The sequence below is a fragment of the Camelus ferus genome, chromosome 19 (genome assembly GCF_009834535.1).
Source record: "Camelus ferus isolate YT-003-E chromosome 19, BCGSAC_Cfer_1.0, whole genome shotgun sequence".
In the NCBI taxonomy this organism is placed as follows: Eukaryota; Metazoa; Chordata; class Mammalia; order Artiodactyla; family Camelidae; genus Camelus; species Camelus ferus.
The window spans coordinates 36,878,267-36,900,207 of record NC_045714.1 but is presented as its reverse complement, the minus strand read 5'-3'; the positions used below and the strand labels follow the sequence as shown (position 1 = coordinate 36,900,207).

The window sequence follows — 21,941 nt, the reverse complement described above, 5'->3', positions numbered from 1 at the left end:
GCAGATCAACATGTACCTGATGTCACGCATCCTGTTTGCCCTGTGCCGCCTGGGCATGGAGAAGGGCTACATCCCCGAGCCCAGGTGGGAACCATCCCGGTTGTTCAGCGGGCTGGTGTGGGGGTTGGTGCTGTGGCTCTTCGAGTACCACCGGCCCACGCTGCAGCCCTCGCTGCAGTCCTCCATGACCTACCTGTATGAGGACAGCAACGTGTGGCACGACATCTCAGACTTCCTCATCTACAACAAGAGCCGCCCCTCCAAGTAATGCAGCCCCCAGGTGCTCATGGAGACCCCACATCCAAGTCGGTGCTGGATGGTGTCCAGCCGTGCCTTGAGATTGGCTCCATCAGCGAATCATCCCAGAGGAGCCTGCCTTTTCCAGATCTGGCATCTCAGACTCTAACTTTTATTAGCCCAGGGTTCCTTTTGCCAAAGCAAAAGCACTGATTTTCAGATCCCATTAGGTACTCTTGACTGGTGGAACACAGCAGAATCGGGCTGAGGAACCTTGGGTGTGATGACAGCTGGGCTGCTGATTGTGTGAGACCAGGGAAAGTCACACCCCAGCCTGGGCCTCGGGGGTCATCCAGCTCAGAGGAGGGCACTGCCATCTCTTTCTGGTGGGTATGTTCTTTGACTGTTCTTATGTAACAGAGGGGCTCCTGGCTGGTAGGCAGTGGGTTGCAAATGTGTTCTTAGAAACTACTCAGTTCCTTGTTTTAGATGTTCTGTTAGAGAAGCTCTAGACTTTACACTGTCCAGTAGAAACACAATGTGAGTCATATATGTGACTGAAATTTTTTTGTAGCCACATTTTTTAAAAAGTGGAAAGAGGCAGGTGAGATTAAGTTGAATTTTATCTTTTAACCTAATTTTTCTAAAATATCATTTCAACATGTAATACATATAAAAATTAATGAGATTTTTACATTCTCTTTTTCTTGTACTAGGTCATCAAACTCAGGTGTGTGTTTTACACTTACAGCGTTTTTCAATTTGGATCAGCTACATTTCAAGTGCTCAGTAGCCACGTGTGGCTAGTGGCTACAGTAGTGGACCACACAGATATACAACACTATATCCTCACAGAAAATTCTAGTGGACAGTGCAGATATAGAGCCAGAGGACATGGGTGTGAGTCCCCACTCCACCACTGTGTAACCTTGGGGAAGGTTCTTAACCTCTTAGAGCCTCAGTTTTTAGTAAAGTGAGGATAATCGTAATAGTACGTGGTGTCCACACTGGACTTGTGTAACTATGACAGCTGCTTGTGCTACTAATTACTTCCATATAGTGAGTTCCTACTCCTCCTGGGTGCTTTGCACAAAATATTTTTAATCCATACAGTGACTTTGCAGGTATGTATTTTGATCCCCATTTCACAGATGTGGAAAGTGAGGATCAGAGAGGAGAAGTAACTTGCCCAAGGTAACACAGCTAGAATGATAGCCAAATGCGGGTTTGAACTGAGATCTATGTGATTTCAAAGTTCATGTTTTTTTTTCAGTGCCTTACTTTAAATTTAGAAAGCTAAGTTATGCTATGCAAATGTTAGCTAGTTATAGGGGTACAAAATCAAATGCCTACAGGGACCTGGCAAGTGGCATAAATGATAATGTTCTGGGTGCTATGTGGTGGGGAGTGATGGAGATGTGGTGAACTGGAGACTTGTGTGTCAGACTGATTGTTTAAAACCACCAAGCTGGACAAATCAATCCAGTCTCCAGGGGATTTGGTCCACAGACCACCAATTTGAGACCCTTGGTCTAGTAGGAATACTTCAATCTCTTTTTGTATTTTGGAAGTTACTAGTAGAAATATCTACATGAGTCACTGGAGATCTTATTAAAATGCAAATTCTGATTCAGTGGATTTGGGGTGGGGCCTGAGATTCTGCATTTCTCACAGGCTCCCGGATTCTGCTGCTGCTGCTGTTCTGAGCTACACCTTGAGTAACAAGGCCATAGGGATGATACAGGGCTAGCGGGTATCCCATGTGACAAATGAGAAAACTAAGTCACAGAGCTATTAGGTCATCAAGATGGGATTTGGTCTGATTCTAACTGCTGTGTTCTGAGCCACCATGTTGTACTGTGAGCTTGGAGGGGGTGATCTTGAAGGCTCCTTAGTTCAGTCTGTGGAGGCTGAATGAGGTCCCAAGGTAATTGGGAAGGGGGAGGGGGTCCATCAGCACGTGGGTTTTATAGCAGCCACTGGGGTGCCCCACCCACATCCTGTCTACCTTACCCTTTCAGTGCACACCAGCCTCCCAACTGCCTCCCTGTGTCTTTCCGCCTAAGGGCTCCTCACTTGCTCTTGGCACCTGCTTTGCCAGCCTGCACCAGACCTGCAGCGCTGGAGGATGAACACATTCTGGGAGCAGCCCTCAACCAGAGACATGAGTAGCTCCACTCCTGCACCCCTCACCAAGCTGTCACTGGCACCCAGAGCACCCCTCTGGAAGCCCTCAGGCAGGACTGAGCTCTAGTTGCCCACAGTGGTCACTTACTTGATAACACCTCCTCCCCTGTCTCCCTTCCTCATGCCCCTGATATTGCTTCCTGGGACCATTTCCCACTCAAAACCTTGTCTTGGGGTCTGCTATTGTGGGAATCCAAACTAAAATTGGCCTCTGGTACAGCAGGTTGAGAGGCAGCATAATATGGTGGTCAAGGACATAGGCTTTGGAGCCAGAGTGTCTGGGTTCAGCCCTGGCCCCATTGTTTCTTTGGGAAAGTGACTTAACCATCCTGTGCCTCTGTTTTGTCATCTGTAAAATAGGCATTTTAATAGCACACACCTCATGGGTTGCCTGGAGAATTAAATGATACGATGCCTTTAAAGTAAGCACTCGGTTAATGTTTGCTGTTACTTCCAATATGTCATCTGAATGTAAAAGGAGGAGGCATGGTCCTGAGAACTGCGTACACCCTGCTTTTAGCTTGTCCAACCCCCCCCCCCCAGCTGAAGGTAAAGCCTTGGCTGCCTGCCCTCCTGACTTCCCCCGACTGCTGCTGGGGGTGGGCCGTTTCCACCACCGACTGTCTCTGCTCTCTAAGAATAGGTTCCCCTCACAGATGGCATCTCTCTGGATCCTGCCAAAGCATCTGGTGCCTCCAACTGCTCACTCCAGGGAGGAAGGCGGTATGGTCCTCATGGAGGAGCAGAGCTCCGGCTCCTGGAAGGGGTCCCCACTCAGCTCCTTCCCCGCCAAGCCTCCATTTCTGTAAGATCTGGAAAATGGGGATTGCCAGAGGGCCCTTGGCACACAGCAGGCACTCCGTAAATGCTAGTTCCTAAAACAGCACAGTGTTTTAACATGTACTTATTAAGCACCTGCTACATTCCTGTGAGGTCTTCTGACATGCAGGGCTGTAAACAAAAAGTATTTCATCAGTAATACACATACATAGTCAAAACTTAAATGGTACAGAAGGTGTATGACAGAAAGTGTACGTCAGGTTCCCCCCACACCCCAGCTCCACCCACCTCCCCCCAGCCCCAGCCAGGGGCACTCACTGTCAGCACTTTCTAGTGCAGCCACCTAGCTCTGTCTTAGAAGAAACTTTTACACTGCACTGTCATCTCAAGAACTCTTTGACATGTCCTCCTTGTCCTCTGCGTGTTTGGTTTCTCTTTGATTAATAATCTGATACAAAAGTGAGTCCTTCCTTTGAGCCGGTTCCCCCCAACACAAACCTCCACTCCGTCCCCAGATATCTCAGGCAGGTCCTTACTGTGATCAGCGTGAAGACCAAACACCCTAGATGTCCTGAGCCTTATCGTAGATGATGCTAGACACTCAGGCCCGCAGAGTGAAAGGGGAAGGACACAACTGGAGTTAATCTGGAACCTTTTTGCTGCTCCGCTTCCAAATTAGAGGTCGTTCAGGAACCCATGTGAGAGCGATGATTCACAGGCTAAGGCGCCAAGAAGACGCCTCTGTGATGCTCACGGCTCCTGCCTTCCGCATCGCAGCTCCAGAAAGGATCCTGGAGATGGCGTGTCTGCCTGCATTGTTCACTTCTCCCACTCTCGTGAGTGTGTTTTGGGTTTATAAAAATCCGGCTTTAAACCTGACACCCGCCTAAACCAGCACATTGTGCTGTGCTCCGCCTCCTGGAGCCAACAGCCCGTGACTTCCGATGGGTTGCTTTCTGTGACGAATTACAGGCCATTTATAAAACGGTATTTTTTTCCTCTCCCCTTGTCTTGTTCCAGATTCGTAGGGATAGAATGTGTCTTCTTTCGGCCTTGAAAAGCATTTGGGTGAGAGGGTTTTAATTTTAACCAGAGGTCTCCTGCAAGACTCTTTCAAGCTGGAGGCCACACGGGCCCCGATCAAAGACAGAGGGACAGCTGGGCTCTTCTGAGTATTGTTCTTAGAGAGGGCGCCCTGCTTTCTGTTACATGTCTCTGCTCACAAGCTCACAGACAAGATTGGAGCAGGCAGAACTGAGATGCAGGTCGTGGGCTCTCTATCGGAAACCTTGTTCGCCCTGCTCTTCCCGGCTCCCCCTTCAGCTCTCCTCTTGGGCTGGACGTCAGCTGAGAGAGGGCTCCAGGCCAGACCACATCAGCAATTTTAATACACTCCTTTTTAGGGTGTCTTTTTTGTGTGTGTCATGAACCCTTTTGGCATCTGGTGAAGCCTACGGACGCTTCTCAGAATGCTGTTTTTAAAACCCAGAAAATACAATAGGATTACAAAAGACAACAATTATATTCAATATGAAATCATTATCAAAATATTTTTAAAACCTGTGATTTAGCAGTGTATGTTCTTTTTAAATTTGTTTTTATTTTTTATTTTGGGGGGGAGATAATTAGGTTTATTTATTTACTTTGATGGAGGCCCTGGGGATTGAACCCAGGACCTCGTGCATGCTTTGCATGCACTCTACCACTGAGCATACCCTCCCAACTCTGTTCTTTTTTAACATATGTAAATAACAAGATCTAGTAGCAGGTCCAAAACTTCCACGATTTTACAGACACAATAAGCATAAACAGTATCTCAACATCTCCGCAGCTGTTATTTTTCTTGGTGATAAAGTCCCAGGTTGCTGCTAACAGGCCTCTCGTTTGTTGCCTACCTTCAGAATTGAAGGAAATGTTACATTTCAGTTAAAGACTCGTGAAAAGATAGATGTAATTTTTTTTCCCCAGGTTCAGGGAACTTGGGTTCATGAATCACAGATTCGGAATTCCTGCTGGAGAGTAACCTTCCCAGCCTGACCCTGTGACAGCTGACATTGTGTACCCAGCCCTGAGCGTAGGAATAGTAAAAATAATGGCTAATACTGGCTGAGTTCTTGCTAAGTACTAGGTACCAGGTGATATTAGAGTCTAGGATTTAGCCATGAAAGAAGCCAGTTCCTGCTCACCTGGGGCTTACCGTCCAGGGAGGGAAGACTGAATACACAAATATACAGATGAATATACAAATTTGATCATTTCAGAGTGGGGGGGCGCTAGGAAGTTATTAATACAAACAGTGTAACAGGATGACTTGGAAAGAGAATGGCACGGCCTGTTTTCCAGGGAAGGCCTCTCTGAGAAGGTGATGTTTGCTCTGAGACCCAAATGATGAGGAGAGAGCATGCAGAAATGTAGAGGAAGCGGGTTTACAGCACAGGATCTGCAAAGTGCACAGGTCCTGAGGAGGGAACAGCTAAAAGCATTCCAGGGCCTGGCAGGAAGTCCACGTGGCTGGGACAGACTGCAGGGTCTTGGAGTACGGGAGATGGAGTCCCAGAGGCTGGCTGCGCCCATTAGGCAGGCATCATGGGCCAGAATAAGGGGTTTGCGTTTTCCTCTAAGTCTGATGGGCAGCCTTTGACAGGTTTAAGCAGGAGAGTGATGTGATTTACGTTTGGGAAAGATCTTTCTAGCTGTGTGTGGAGAACGGAGTGTAGGGGGCCAGGCTGGCCACATGGATCCAGTGAGGAAGCCAGAGTGGTCCCAGGGAGAGACCATGACAGCCTGGACCAGGGTGGGGCCACAAGGTGGTGACAAGTGGGTAGATCTGGGGTGTAATTTGGAGAGAGACTCAGTGGGCCCAGAGCTTATTGGAGGTGGGGGTGAAAGAGGGGTATAGCAAATCACCCCCATGTTCCCCCTCCTTAGGCCTTCCCCCTTCAGCTGAGAAACAGGTCCCCCCTCGTCTCCTTGGCCCCCTAGGGCCCTCCACAGCCCCTCTGGGGCCAGCCACCCGCCCACTGGGCCCCTGGCATGCGAGCTTCCCAGCTGGCCCCGATTGTTGTTACTCCCCAGGGAGTCATGGGAACACACTCCCCCTGCCCCCTCCGCCCCACTCTTCCCAGACAGGGCCAGGCCCTAACAATGCCCCTCAGCCAGCCAGTGGCCTGGACACAATGCCCCTGTTTCGGTTCATTGCCAGCTCTAGGAGGCCTGCTGGGTTTCCTGGCCTGTTTGGCATATATATAACTCTGGCTTCCAGCAGGGATTTTTTGTTGTTGTTGTTAAAAAAAAAAAAAAAAGAGAGAGAGAGAGAGAGAATCTCTGGCTCCTCCTCCCTGAATATCTTAATATATTATAAAAAGCCTTTCTCTTCCCACCCTGAGCCCTCCCTACTCCCCTCCCTGACCGCATTTGCCATGTGCCTGTCAACCCGGGGACCAAATGCAGGCCAGCAGGTGTCAGCGAGAAAATGAGAAAAAGAAAGAAAAGCGGCTTGCTCCACCATGGCCGACCTCAAATGTGCTGGGGAGGCTGGAGATGACCGAACAATGAGGGCCTGGGACAGGGCAGGCACCCAGCCCAGCGCTTTTCATGTACCTTGTCTCATGAAGATGCCATCAAAGATGAGGCCCAACATTATTTTGAACCCCTAAGAAAGAAAAGAGCCACTGACTAAAAATGGACATTCCATTAACGGTATGATGCACCTCAATTTCAGAGAGGTTAGATGAAAAAACAAAGTCTGAGGATCAGTGGAATATGGGATGGTCTCATGTACACACTTCATTGCCATCCAAATGTATTTTTCTCCTTGTCCCTGAGCCTAGTAGAGTTTGGGAGGCAGGGCAGGGATTGAGGCTTGAAAACTCTTCTGTTTTGTGGCCTAACAAAGAGTTTTTTTTCTTTTCTCCTTTGGAAAATCGAGAGGAGATGTGGGCAAGCTGCTCCAGGATCCACCTTCATTCCTAGTAACAGCTGACATTTACTGAGGGCTCTCTATGTGCCGGCTACTGCGCTAAGCACTTTAATAACTCATTTAATGTCCCAGCAACCTTATCAGGTAAACACGATAATCATTATTATTATCACCCCGTTTTACAGATGAAAAAATAGAGTCCCTCTCTTCTAAGGGCTTCCCACCCCCTCACTGCAGCCCTGGTCAGGGCAGGCATAGCCACTCTGGTTTTCTCCTGTCTCCTTGGAAAAGCACAATCCATCCTCAGAGGTTAGGGTGATGCAGAGAAAGGAAGTGGCACTTGGTGGGCCTTGGAGAGGAGAGGGGTCCCCAGAGTATGAGCTCATGGAATAATGGGTGCTTGGGGGAAGGGAAGTTTACTTATGGACCTAAGACCTGTCCACTTCCATTGGACTTTGGACCCCCTGGCCCACCCTGACTGAACACATGGACCGGCTGATGGCCAAGGACTTGGCCAAGGCCACACAGCCAGGCAGCTGTTGGTTGGCACTAGGCTCCATGCCTCCTGTTTCACCATGAATATCCACTTACCCAACTCTTCCAAGTTAACATCTTCTCTTTAGTTACCTGTGAAGCAGGGGAGCTGTGCTGGTGCTGGTTGGTTCCTTGGCAGTAATAATATCACTAATAGTGGTTAATGTTTATTGGGTGCTTACTCTGTACCAGGCACAGGCATCAGGGGTTGCAAACTCCAGTATCTGGGATGGCAGGGCAGGTAAGGTCACTGAGCAAGGCAAGCCAGGCAGGGACGCTGCTGGCCTAGAGGGTCAAGGCTCTGGCTAAATGGGGGATAGCACCCTGATGGCCTGCCTAGTATTGCCAGATATTACTGTTTTGTTTTGTTTTTTTAAGCCAGATATTTGAGTTTGTGTATAGCGTTTCCCAATTTAAAAAATTTAAACTAATTCATAATTCAGGAAAAAAATTCTCTGGGCAAATTAAATCACACCTGTGGGCGAGTTCTCAAACTCTGCTTGTCTTGTTTTCTCATTTAACCTTGACATCTATTCTGACAAGGAGTCTTTGCCCACTGTTCTACAGATGAGGCAAGCAAAGTTCTCAAGCCACATGGTTGGGGTCTGCCTGACTCCCAAGTCTTGCTCCTATGTTGGACGGCCTCTCTGATGGGTAGGAGGCCTGTGTTCAGACACAGACAGAACTGGGATGGTGACAGAACATCTCTGGGGACAGTAAACCGTCAGTCAAACAATTCAGTGTAGTGACAAGGGATTATTCGAGATGAATGTGATGGTGCAGACATAAAACTCCTACCTCCTTCTGCCAGAACTCAACAATAGATGTCTCTGTGCCCCTTAATTAAAGCAAGTCACCGTAGAATCATTTCTCCCAATTACACATTCCTTATAATAATGGGATGTTCCTGTTAGGAGACTTTTTTAAGCTAAGAATGTGTGTTTAGGGGAGGTGGTATATGTGGAATAAATAGCTTTGAACTATTTGTGTCACTTGTCAAACTTCTTAATGAGCATATTGTGCAGATACATAGATAATTCTGACTCTCCCACTGGACTGTGAGCTCCAGGTATAAGAGATGGGTCTGTTTTGTCTCCAGCTGTCTCCCCAGCACCTAGCACAATGAGTGACACATAGTGGGTGCTCAGTAAGTATCTGTGGATTGAATGAGTGAGGCTGTAAGAGAGTGAATTGACTTGTCCAAGGTCACACAGACTCAGATTCCCATTTACATCCACCAGATTTAGAAGCCCAGGCTATCATTCCTCTACTGTCTTGCCTCTTGGAAAGAATCAAGAGAAAGATGTCTTCAGGCAGAGCATCATGGGCCTGGGTGCTTCTACCTCTTTGGACTCCCCTGGAGTAAGGAGTTGGTGAAGGTGGTGATAGGGGTAAGCACCTGTTAGTTAAGCCACTACCCATCATAATACCTTTTGGAAACCACACATGATAATCTTGACAGCCCTGAGCCTGGCTCTTGAGGTATTTACAGAGGGTGGTGAGTCTGAAGGGCAGGCCCTCAGTTTTACGGTGGAAAACTGTTCAGTTCTGCTGTGTGACCTTGAGCTGCAAGGGCCCATCTCTGAGCCTCCTTCCTTCTTGCACCATGTGGATAGACAAGCTTCACTTCCAGGATGACCAGGTTGAAAGGAGATTATCAATGGAAGTGGCTGTTGTAGGTTTTTTGGAAGCCTACCAGCCTGAGAAATGTTGATGCTGAGAAAAGCCTTATCAGGATCTGTCAGGCTTGGGGCCAAGAGGCCCTATCTGTCAGGCCTTTGCTGCTTTCAAGTGGGTATTAATAGATACAGAAGGCCCTTATCTCTTCCTTGACTTCACACTGGGAATTCTGCTCTTCACTCCTTTCTGCAGCAGCAGGCCAGGAGGGATTGTGGGAAGGAGGGCACCTGCTTCTACCTGGGAGGTTGTGTATTTGAATACTTTGGGGATGGCAGAGCTTTGAAAACCCCCTGGCTTTGGCCTCATCAAGCCTGAACAATAGCCTTTTCATCTGCTAGGTAAATTCATGCCCTTTGGGCCCCAGTTTCCTCATTATAAATGAGGCAATAATAATATCTGTCTTCCTTCCCCAGCAACCAGTGCAGTTCTTGGCACATAACAGGTACCTGATAAATGTTTGTTGAATGACTATTGGGTATGAGAGGGCTTTACAAAGTAAATGTTACTGTTGTTGAGACCCTTTGGGAATGTGTGAAGGAAGGAAATTCTGTCTGAAGTGGGAATGTTGCTGGTTTTTCTCACCCGCTTGTCAGGATCAGGCTTGCTTATTTAGAATGAGACCTACCATTCTAATGGTAGCTTCTCTATCTGGGGGAAAGGCCAAGCCTAGGGCTGGGAATCCAGTGTAGGCCAGATTCTATCATTAGCTGGCTCCACCCCTGGATGGGCCTCAATTTTCCCATATGCAAGAGGCTTACTTAGTCTCCATGGTTCCTTCTAGTACTTATATGGTCTAGGATTTGCCATGAGTAATTTCACAAGCTGTTTAGGAAACTCCTACTGCATTCCTAAGCCACCTCATAGTTTACAAAACACTTTCAGATCCCTTATGCTTTTCATCCACATGGCAACCCTGGAAGGGGCCAGGGCAATGTGTCCATCTTACAGATGAGAAAACTGAGGCTGAGCAGTATCCTCAAGGGACTGTAATTTGAAGCTGTACCACACATTTTGATTATACAGTTATACCAATTTGTTCTCAAATGTGAACACGTGTAAAAATCACCTGGAATGAGACTGGGGCATTGCTTGTGAAAATGAGGCTTCCTGTGCACTTAGATTCTAAATTAGCAGGGCTGGGGGTTAACTGGGCTGGGACCCAAAGTTAACAAGTACCTAGGTGATTCTGAAACCAGGAGCCTAAGGACTATTCTTGGAGAACCAGGGCCTTCTTATTGCATTCCAAGTAGTCCCCAGCATCAGCCTCTGTTTCTTCTCAACCTGCTCTATACCAGGCCTGTGTTGGGAAGAGGCCCTACTGGAGCTTCTAGTTTCATAGAGGAGGCAGATAGAGAAATTGAAGGTGGGGACAGTGCTAGAACAGAGACAGTGTTGTGCAGTGGAGGAACTGAGTAACTCCAACACCAGAGGGCTCCCTGGAAGAAGGATGTTTGTACTAGGCCTAGGGATTTCATTTTTGATTGACTTTTAGCTACTTTTTTTGATGGGTCATCCCCACCAGATGGCAGGCAAGTTCATAGAAATTATCGGGCCTTTCACATCTCTGCCCTCAGTGCTGGCAAAAAGTCTGGTACGGAGGAGAGGACAATATTGCTCAAATCAGCTGATCTGAGCAATGAGAAATGCCTGATGGAGAGGTCCCAGGGCCTCCGGATTAAATGCATTTTCATGCTCAGCACCCTCACCTCCTCCCTTTGTGAGATCTAACGTGGAATTACTCTAACAGTGGAAATTCCTCATTATATTGCAAACATTTGTTACCTCCTTGTTTCTTGCCTCCACTTGTCAATAAACTGTGAGCTCCTTAGGGCCAGGAGTCATTAATGGGGCACAGAGAGGGCTCTCAAAATGTTTGTTGAATAAACGAGTGAATGAATCAGTTCAAGCAGAAGCTGTGCATTGGCTATTGAAGAGATTCCAGCTACAAGAGGGCTTGTAGAAAAGCCCCAAGCTACAGTGGGTCGGATGTCCCTCCGCATTTGCTGGCAGCTCCCTCGAACTTGGTCTCTGTGCGAGAGGAATAGGGAGGGTGCAGGATTTGAAAGTAAATGGCCTCGGTGGGGCAAACTGAGGAAGGGCTGGGGTTTTGCAGATGGGCCTGAGAACCCAGGAAATGTGGGGGTCCGTTTCTAGAAATCTGGCCTGAGGGTGTTGGGGCCACAGGTGGGGGTTCTGGGGTCACGTGGTGTCTGCTGACTGTGAGATGTGCAGAATGGACACTCTGTCCTGAATGTCTCGACATAGAGGCATCAGCAGAATGGGGTGCATCGGAGAAGGGGTGGGGCCACCACGCCTCGGACCGGGGCCGTCCCCGCTGGGGGCGGAGAGTGAGAACGCGCCTGGCACCCCCCGGACAAAGCCTGCGCGCGCCCCAACCGGCGATTGGCCGTGCTGCCCCGCGCCGCCGCCCCGTCCCGCCCTCTGCTGCCGGCCCGGCGTGTTGCAGCCAATGGGCGCCGTCGCCGTCGCCTCCGTCATAGCCCTAACAGCCAATGGTGGTAGCGGTCGGCGGCTCGTGGCTCTTTCGCGGCAAAAAGGATTTGGCGCGTAAAAGTGGCCGGGACTTTGCAGGCAGCCGCGGCCGGGGGCGGAGCGGGATCCGGAGCGGGATCGAGCCCTCGCCGCGGCCTGCCGCCATGGGCCCGCGCCGCCGCCGCCGCCTGCCACCCGGGCCGCGCGGGCCGTGAGCGCCATGGCCGTGGCAGGGGCCCCCGCTGGCGGCCCATGCGCGCCGGCGCTGGAGGCCCTGCTCGGGGCCGGCGCGCTGCGGCTGCTCGACTCCTCGCAGATCGTCATCATCTCCACGGCGCAGGACGCCAGCGCCCCGCCGGCCCCCGCCGGCCCGGCCGCGCCCACAGCCGGCCCCCGCGACCCCGACCTGCTGCTCTTCGCCACGCCGCAGGCGCCCCGGCCCACACCCAGCGCGCAGCGCCCGGCGCTCGGCCGCCCGCCGGTACGGACACCAGGGACACTGGGCCGAGTGCGCTGCCTGGACCCCCGCGCCGGCCCGAGTGGGGCGCGGTGTTTGGCCCAGAGGCAACGGGGGCGGGGGTGGGTGGGCTGAGGCGCCCGGGCTGGGCGGTGCCGAGCCTGCTTCAGGCCTCCGGGCCCCGCCCCAGTGCGGGGTGACCTCGGGCCAGTCCTTGTTTGCTCCACTGTGCTCTGGGCCTCAGCTTCCTTGCTGGAGCTGCTCGAGGGTCAGACGCAATGATAATAATGGCCCACGTGTATTCAGCTGTCGCTGACTGCATGCCAGGCCTCTGGCGGACTTCAAGCCAGCCAAAACTCACATCCATGCTGTGAGCTGGGTGTTGTCACTGTGCCCATCTGAACTGTGACCAGAGACGGGAAGTGACTTGCCCCCTGGTCACAAGGTTGCAAATGGGATTTGAACTGAGGCCTGCTGGCTTCAGACCAGAACTTGTGACTGAGTGGTGGGCATGGCTGCTTGGGGGAGATCAAGGGGGGGCATCCTGGGACTAGATCGTTGAAGAGCTATTAAGGAGACCTTCCTGCTTCGATGCTTGACTGCCAGGTGCAGGCTTGGCCCTCCAGGCCTTTAGGGACAGGCCGCCAGGCTGGGAGGCCTCCTCTGCAGGGGCGGGGTGACTGGGCCAGCTGCTGATCCCCTCCCTCTGCCTGTCTTTCCATCTGCCACCCTCTACCCTCCTAGGCCCTGGTTGCCATGGAACCTCATTAATCAGTCAGGCAGACCCCTGGGCCCCAGTGGAAATACTGGGTGGGCTGGGCCTCTGGGAGCTGGAGAGGAGGCCCCCAGTGCAGGAGAGGGTAAATGCCCCAGCGAGATGCCTTGATAAAGTGCTCTGTGAGCAGCAAGAGGCTCAAGACCAGCTCAGGCTGGGGGGCCCCAGAAGAAGCGGCTGAATTACACGGGGAGGAGGGAATGGATCTTGGACCTGTGGGCTGCAGGACAGGGTGTGGAGACCAGTTTGACTGGCGCAGCCTGTGGGTGAAGGTGATGCATGGATAGGCAGGCAGGGGCGGGCCAGGCAAGATGGGGTCTCAGTGCAGGGCTTGGAGCAAGTGGGAGGGATGAGGCAGGGCCCAGGGCAAGGAGTTAGAAGCTGCCCAACTGCTGATGGGGGCCTGGGTGGCAGCAGGTCCTTGAGGCATCCCTGCAAGGGTCCCCCAACCCCCTTGGCCCCTTGCCCAGTTCGGCCTTCCTTCCGGAATCACCGAGATGCTAATAATAACAATAGCAGCCACCATTGTTTTGAGACTGTTTTGTGTGTTAGGCTCTGTGCCAAGCACTTTCCCCAATTAACTCATTAACTCTCTCAACAACCTTCCCCTTTTACAGGTAGAGAAGCTGAGACTTAGAGATATTTGAACCTTCCCTAGTAATTCAGCTAGTGAGTGGTGGGACCGGCCCAGATTTCCTGAATGGTTAACTGCTGGGATGCCTTGCTTCCTGGAGATGCTAATAGAGGCTGAAGAAAGCCCAGGGTCTCTTCCTCCTAATGAGTGAGAGAGAAGTTAGTACCGGGGTGGGTCACCTAGCTTGTCTGCTATACCCCTGTGACCTGTCCCTGTGGGTACCAGCTTGGGGCCAGGACAAGTAGCCTCCATTAGCTGATTGACAACTACTCAGGCTCAGGGCTGTGAGTCCTGCCCTCCGGGAACTGAGCTCAGGCTCAGGGACTTCTAGGGACTGGACTGAGGACATATGCCCTCTGCTCCACCCCGACTGGTGTCAAGGGCAGCCTAAGCATTCCATTCATTCAACAGTTGTGAGTTAGGGAGCACTCATGAGGCAGGTAGGGTGCCTCTGCCTTCACAGTACCTAAGGGCTAGTAAGCATTTTCTGCTGTGAGCAGGGGTGGGGGCTGGTGCCGTTCTGGACTTGAAGTCCAGAAACATAGGCCCAGCTTTTGCCCTCCAACACCCACTAAATTTTATCTTTGGGAAGCCACTGGCCATATGAGCTGTGGCCTCCAATGACCCTCTGCACTGGCATTTGTTTGGGGCAGTCCTTGAAACAAGCTACAGGCTCAGCTTCTGCACAGGTGACCATTCATTGAGCACCTCCTGAGTACAAGGCTCTGTGCAGTTCAGCCATTCCCCCCAGCCCTTCCTGTCTACCTCCACCTGTTGTCATGGCTGTTACAAAACAAACTAAAAATAGTACACATTTACTATAGAAAAAAGAGTTAAGAGATTAGAAAGTTGAGGGGGACAAGATTCCAGCCCTATTTTTCCTTTTTTCTTTTCTTGATCCTATGCTTTTTTTTTTAAGGTGGTTATGACATCTTTTTGTAAAGTTTTAAAAATGGAAGTTTTTCCCCTATTTCTGTGTTCACACAGTGCACCATCCACACTTTAGAGATAAGGCAATGATGTCCTCTCCCCATACAGGGGTTACCCCTGAAATGGATTCTATAATGATAGAAACTGAACCAGAGAAAAATGGTTTCATGAGCTTTTTAATCCCCAAAAGAGATGACATAAATGCACTGCTCTATAATGTTTTTCTTGTCTACATGCCTTTGAGAGGATTCTGTATCAACCTGCCTCAGTCCTTCTTGACAGCAGCGTGGTATTCCAGGGGCTGGGTGAACCAGTTTTTGCCGCCCCTCCCTTGGATAGGTGTTTGAGTCATGCAGATTTTTTTCACCAGTATTCTGTGTGTCTTCATCCTTGCCTTTCGGGGTCCCAGTGCCTGCATGTCTAGAAATCAGTGGCAGAAATGGGCATCCCACTGCTCAAGCCCTTGGTTTAGGTGTAGTATTTACCTGCCTTCAGGGTGAGCACTGGTATGGGGAACAGGAAGAAGGAAAGGGGTGCAGTTGGCAGGAGCATGCTAGGGCTCAGGCCCTAGGGGCAAGCTTGGAGAGCAGGTGCATTCTGGTGGGCTTGTGGGGACCTGGTTTCTAGACTAGGCTCTAGAGAGGAAGGACCTGTGGTAGGTCTGAATTGGGGGCTCTGCCCAGCCTACTAAGGTTCAAGTCCTGGCTCCGCCTCCTACTGTGTAACCTCTGCAAGGGGCAGTACCTCAGGAAGTGGAAGACATTGTAGCACCTGCTGCAAGGTGGCTGGAAGGTTTGATGATTGCATGCAGGTGAAGCACTTACCTAGCAGTGCTTAGGACACAGGAAGCAATCAGTACATGTCAGCTCTGCTATCCATGGATGCCTGAGGGGATCCACAATGCGGGTCTGAGAGAGAGTGTCTGGTCCATCAGCACGTGGGGTGCTTCATTCAGCAAACATTTCATGCCCAGGCCCCATGCCAGGCCGTGCGTACAGAGATTATTTAGACCTAGTGCCCGCCTCCAAGGGGCTCCCTGGCTTCTGAGTGAGACAGACACATCTGCAGAAATTTGTAGCGAGAGACCATGAAAGGTTGGATTTGAGGCAGTTATGAGGGAGAGGAGACTCAGTTTCTACTGCAGGATCTGAAAGACTTAAGTGATGGCTAAGGTGCCTGCCCACCAAGGTGGAAGCATTGATGTGAATTTGGAGGGAGGGAGGTGCAGGCAATCCGGGCAGGAAATCAGCATGGGCAAAGGTTTAGAGGCACAGGTGTGTGAATAAACATGTCTCAACAGAAGTTCATATGGAGAAGTGGTGGCAGATGAGGATACTAAGGTGAAGGGAGACAGATGGAGGCAGGGAGGCCAGTAGGAAGACAGCTGAGTGGTCCAGGTGGGAGGTGCTGGTGGTTGTGGTGACAGCGTTTTTTCGCTGTGATGAGGACAGCGGGTGGAGCTGAAAGGGGTCCTAGCTCAGGAAACCCTCTGGAGGGGGAGGCTGGTTTTGGTCAGGATGCCTGTGAGACCTCCATCCTGTAGCAGTGTAACTAAACCAGAGGGCGTCCAGGCAGAAATCCTGGCTCTGCCACTTCCTGCCTGTATCACCTTGAGCATCTGTGGGCTTCAATTGTATCTGTAAAATGGAGCTATTATTGTGTTGCCATATTCACACAGTTAGAAACCAGAGAGAGACTGTGACTTGCCTCGGGGACCTGTACTCTAATGACTTAAATATATATTACTATACAGTTTCTGGGGCCCAGGAATTCAGAGAAGACTGAGCTAGGGGCTTCTGGCTCAGAGTCTCTTCTGAAGTTGCTGCTGCCCTGGTTGCAGTCATCAGAAGCCATGACTAGGGTTGGACACTTTACTTCTAACTTTACCTGTGTTGCTGTTGGGAGAGGCTTCAGATCCTTGCCACTTGGGCCTGTCCTTAGGGCTGTGTGAGTGCCTGCATGACGTGGGAGCTGGCTCCCCCTCAGAGTGAGTGACCCAATGAAGAGAGCAAGGAGGAAGTTCCAGGGCCTGTATGACCCAGTCTCAGAAGTGGCACACCATCACTTCTGCCACCTTCTGTTCATAGAAGCGAGATACCAGATCTGGCCTGTACTTGAGGGGAGGAGAATTAGGCTCCATCTTTTGGAAGGAGGAGCATCAAAAATTTGCAAACTATCACAGGCCCCCAGGGAGCTAGTGGTGGAACTAAGGTTTGAACTCAGGTTTTCTGCCTTCCAGTTGAGTGGGGTAGGATTCACCACTTAGGCATCTTGGTACAGAAACAGAAGCAGAGGGCAGCCCAGTAGCACCAAGCCCTCAGCCAGGTCTCTTGTGGCCCCACTCTCCTGGTTACTGGACATCCTCTCATGGTTGTTGCTGTAGGTGAAGCGGAGGCTGGACCTGGAAACTGACCATCAGTACCTGGCTGAGAGCAGCGGGCCAGCTCGGGGCAGAGGCCGCCACCCAGGAAAAGGTACCCCCAGAGCTTGGTCTAGGGCAGGCCCCCTGACCGGGCCCAGGTTGCGGGTGTGGACAGATGAACATGCTTGCAAACTAAGCTCTGGTCTGACAGGCCTGGGCCTGAGCCAGTCCTCTGGGGGCCCCAAGGGGCAGCTGGAGTGGCCGCCTGGCATGGCTTCCCCAAGCCCTGGGGGGTGGGGAGTTGCCCGGCCGAAAGAGGATTGCTGTGGTTGGCAGACAGCAGCCACAGGGCCTCCCTGCTTGGCCTCACCAAGGGGAAGGAGCCACCTGCCCCCCACTCCCATCCTCCTGCCCTGCCTTGCCAGGGAGGCCAGTCTGGCTGGGGGTGGTGCTGAGGGACCATGCCCTGCTTGGCTCCCCAGGTGTGAAATCGCCAGGGGAGAAGTCACGCTATGAGACATCGCTGAATCTGACCACCAAACGCTTCCTGGAGTTGCTGAGCCGCTCGGCTGATGGTGTTGTCGACCTGAACTGGGCAGCGGAGGTGCTGAAAGTGCAGAAACGGCGCATCTACGACATCACCAACGTCCTCGAGGGCATCCAGCTCATTGCCAAGAAGTCCAAGAATCACATCCAGTGGCTGTAGGTACCAGCTTAACGGAGTGGGCAGAGGTCTGGGTCTGGGCCAGTCTGGAGAAGCTGATGGCAGTACCCACTGTGACTGCCTGCATCCTCATCCTATAGCTCCAAACTGAGGCTTCCCTGAGGTGACAGGTGCAGGAAGGAACACAAATCTTACGTATCCAGCTCAGTGTGACTTTACATATGTCTTCACCTGGGTAACCACCATGTGAATTAGCATAATGGACATTTACAACGCCCCAGAAAGCTCCCTTGTGCCCCTCCTCAGATGTTGTCCACCCTCATTCCACCAGGTGACCCCTGTCCTGGTTTCCATTACCATTGATGAGATTGTCTAACATAGCTGTTTTATTCTTGTTAATTCTTGTTTTATTCTCTTCTCACCTCTTTCTCTGGTCATCTTACTCTCTCTCTGACACATTTGCCTTTTCATTTTTGGTAAATAATCCATTCTGCATCTCTTTTTTCCAGTCGACATGTCTTAGAAATGCTTCTGTGTTTGCATCTAATGCCTCATCTTTTTAAACAGCTGCATAGTGTTCCATGGCATGTCTGTGCCATCATTTACTTATCCAGCCCCTTATGAGGGATGTGTGGGTGTTTACAAACATTCAGGCCCGACTTTGAACCTAGCCATTCTGCCTCAGAGCCCAGCTTCAGCCCTTTGCTGTTTCCCAGCTGAGGAGCCAGGCCCAAAGAGGAGCAAGGGCTCACCTGGGTCTCACAGAATAGAGGCAGCAGCAGACTGGTTGCTGAGGGTCAGAGCTCCTGGACAGAAGGCCCGGGAGCTGCTAACCCTCCCTTTGCCTCCCCGCAGAGGCAGCCACGCAGCAGTGGGGATTGGTGGGCGGCTTGAAGGACTGACCCAGGACCTCCGGCAACTGCAGGAGAGCGAGCGGCAGCTGGACCACCTGATCCATATCTGCACCACACAGCTGCGTCTGCTTTCCGAGGATGCTGACAGCCAGCGATATCCTTGAATTGCCTGGAGGGTGGCTGTGGCCCCATTCAAGTGGGAATAGAGAGGCTCCCCGAGGGCTTGGATTCAGGAGAGGGTTCTGACTTTGTATGCAAGTCCTGGCTCAGCATTTACTCACTGTGTGACAAATTACTTCACCTCTCGAACCTCAGCTTCGTCTGTAAAAGGAGAAAATAGTCCTATTTTGAAATTGTACAGATTAAAATAAGAAAAGCTAGTACCAGAAATAACATTTATTTAATACAGTGATTCAGTACATGGTTGTAGCTTCAAGGTTAGAGATAGAAGTTTTTAATTTGTCTTTTATTTATAAAAATAGAAACTTTATTTTAAAATAAGCTTTTCTTTTTTTTAAGTGAATACCCAAATTATGTTTATACATTTTGGAGATAACCACTAATTAACACCAAGGTCATGAGTCAGAATAAATTCTCAGTACCAAGCCTGAAGTTAAGTAATTTACATGAAATTATTGCAGGTAGCCATCATTACCTTGTGACTAGATGGGTAGAGGGTGGTCTCATTGTACAGATATGGAAATTGAGGTTCAGGGGCATGAGACAGGCTTGAACACCAACTATGTGCCAGGCCCTGGGGTGGGAGATGGAGAGGACAAGAGTGACTAGGCAGGTGTGGGCTCTGCCTTACAAGCTGTCTGGGTGGGTGGTCCCCAGAAGACAAAGGTCATGTGGTCCTTGACTCCACCAACCCTGGCCTACGTGACCTGCCAGGACCTTCGTAGCATCGCCGACCCTGCAGAGCAGATGGTCATGGTGATCAAGGCCCCTCCCGAGACCCAGCTTCAAGCCGTGGACTCCTCAGAGGTGAGAGCTGGGACTCTAGACCCAACCAGGACAGGTTGGGTTGGGATAGTGGTCAGCAGAGCCTCAGTTTACCCTGCCTGCTGCCTCCACCCAGACCTTTCAGATCTCCCTTAAGAGCAAACAAGGCCCCATCGACGTTTTCCTGTGCCCTGAGGAGAGTGCGGGCGGGATCAGCCCTGGGAAGACCCCGTCCCAGGGGGCAGCTTCCGGGGAGGAGGACAGGGCAGCTGACCCTGCCACCACAGTGCCACCACCACCATCATCTCCCCCCTCATCCCCTGCCACGGATCCCAGTCAGTCCCTACTCAGCCTGGAGCAAGGTGGGTGAAGGGTGGGTCGGTGGGGTGGGGCAGGGACCCTCTCCCAGGTGGGTGGGCAGGTATGACAGCCCCTCTGCCCTCCCTGCCGGGGTGTCCCCGGCCTGTGATGCTCCCCCGTCTCCCCAGAACCTCTGCTTTCCCGGATGGGTGGCCTGCGGGCCCCCGCGGACGAGGACCGCCTGTCCCCGCTGGTGGCGGCCGATTCGCTCCTGGAGCATGTGCGGGAGGACTTCTCCGGCCTCCTCCCTGAGGAGTTCATCAGCCTATCCCCCCCCCATGAGGCCCTCGACTACCACTTTGGCCTTGAAGAGGGCGAGGGCATCAGAGACCTCTTCGACTGTGACTTTGGGGACCTTACTCCCCTGGATTTCTGACGGGGCTTAGGGGGACCAGGGCCTCCTGAGATGCCCACCCTGTCTCTGCAGCCCTGGAGCCCCCTGCCCCTGGCCGTCCTCCTAGCCTAATTGGAAATGTTTAATTTATGCCCCTCTCTCCTGTCTCCAGAAGCTTCTAGCTCTGGAGTCTGGCTACTGCCAGGAGGCTGAGCAAGCCAGGAAGGGAAGGATTCTGTTTGTGGTGTGTATGTGCATGTACCCAACACCCAACATGTGTGTACACGGGGTGAGTGGTGTGTGAGCATGTGTGTGTGCATGTACCGGGGAATGAAGGTGAACACATCTGTGCGTGCACTGCAAACACGCCCCAGTGTGTCCACGTGTGTGTGCATGAGTCCATGTGTGCGCGTGCTGGGGGCTCTAACTGCACTTTTGGTCTCCTTGCTCCAGGGGCCCCACGAGGCCCAGGGTGGCCACCTGCCCCCAGAATCCCGCGTGCTGATCAGGCCAGGCCGCAAGGCCTTGGCCTGCTTGTTTGCAGGACAGCGAGAGCACTTCTGTCGTCTTAAAGGTTTTTCTGATCGAAGCTTTAATGGAGCGTTATTTATTTATCAAGGCCTTTTTGTCAAGCCTGGGGCACCAGCAAAGGGTAGGAGGGATGTGGGGCTGATGCTGTGACTCCCCATACCCCTGAGCGAGGGCAGGGGTCCCTGAGCTGTTCTTTGTCCCACTCCGAAGGAGCTGAGGCCTGAGTGGTTTATTTATTGGGAAAGTGAGGGAGGGAGACAGACTGACTGACTGACAGCCATGGGTGGATCGAGGGGGTGTTCCCTCCCCATGGGGTCGCTGCAGGGCCCCAGCTGCCCCCAGGATGGATGTGAGATGGGAGAGGTGAGTGGGGGACCTTCACTGACAGGGTGGGCAGGAGGGGTGGGGTAAAGGGCCTCCCCCCCAGCCCAGACCACAGGGGTCCTTCCTGTGGCATTTGAAGTGCCCCCCTTCACCCCACTTCTTGCTCTGCCCCACCCTCCAATCTGCACTTTGATTTGCCTTCTTAACAGCTCTGTTCCCTCTGCTTTGGTTTTAATAAATATTTTGATGGTGTTTGGGTCCGGTTTGGGGACTATGTACTGGGAGCAAATCTGGGGGTGGGAGAGGTCAAGGTTGCTGGAAAATGCCCATTCTCTACTTCCCTTTCCCCTGTCCCTGCTTGGTTTCACTTCATTTGAGCCTCAGAGCCAAGAAAGTTAGATAGGCTTCATCACCTTTTATGTCTTAATTTAAAAACTGTTTAATAAAGTAATAAATGAACTCCCTTCCTTTCTCCAGCCCCAGAGAGGCCACTCTGATCAGTTTTCTCTGCTCCTTCCAGATGATTCTAGACATTTGTAAACATGCAGCAGATAACTACAACAGAATGATTGTGTCAGGTTCTGGGGACACCTGTTTCCTCCCCTCATGAAGCTCTCAGGATCTGTTGGAGGAGTTGCAGACAAATGAGAAGATCAGGGAGGGCTTCCTGGAAGAGGTGGTGCTTGATTTGAAGCTGAAGGAGAGTAGAAATTAAGTGATGAGGAAAATGAACACCAAGCAGGAGAGGGCAGTATGGGCAAAGGCCCTGGGGCACAGACAACCTGAGAGAAACCAGTGTGACTGGAACCCTGAGGTGAGGGCCAAAGTGGAGAGAAGTTCAGTCTTTGGCTTATTCAGGGGACAAGGACCCTGGTGAGTCTGAGACAAGAGAGACATGTCTAGTTTTATATTTTAAAACTCCCTCTGCTGTGTAGAGGATG

At 51.5% G+C, this 21,941-nt stretch overlaps 2 protein-coding genes across 5 annotated transcripts in view; both read left to right on the top strand.

Annotated features, from left to right (window-relative positions):
- Positions 1-17,100, top strand: part of PXMP4 (peroxisomal membrane protein 4) — a 26,010-nt gene extending 8,910 nt beyond the window's left edge. For 2 of the 4 annotated variants that reach the window (XM_032462127.1, XM_006184112.3), the window contains exon 4: positions 5-8,640. In XM_032462127.1, the coding sequence (XP_032318018.1) occupies positions 5-268 (264 nt within the window). In that variant the 3' untranslated portion in view covers positions 269-8,640. Of the gene's footprint in view, positions 1-4; positions 8,641-17,009 lie in introns of those variants that run through there. The other 2 variants (XR_004313207.1, XM_032462129.1) reach the window with 2 other exon arrangements.
- E2F1 (E2F transcription factor 1) lies at positions 11,868-21,941 on the top strand. Its single transcript, XM_032462120.1, has 7 exons — positions 11,868-12,311; positions 17,010-17,100; positions 17,471-17,690; positions 18,508-18,660; positions 19,379-19,493; positions 19,588-19,813; positions 19,940-21,941. The coding sequence occupies exons 1-7, from the start codon at positions 12,051-12,053 to the stop codon at positions 20,185-20,187; spliced, it is 1,314 nt and encodes a 437-aa protein (XP_032318011.1). The 5' UTR covers positions 11,868-12,050; the 3' UTR covers positions 20,188-21,941.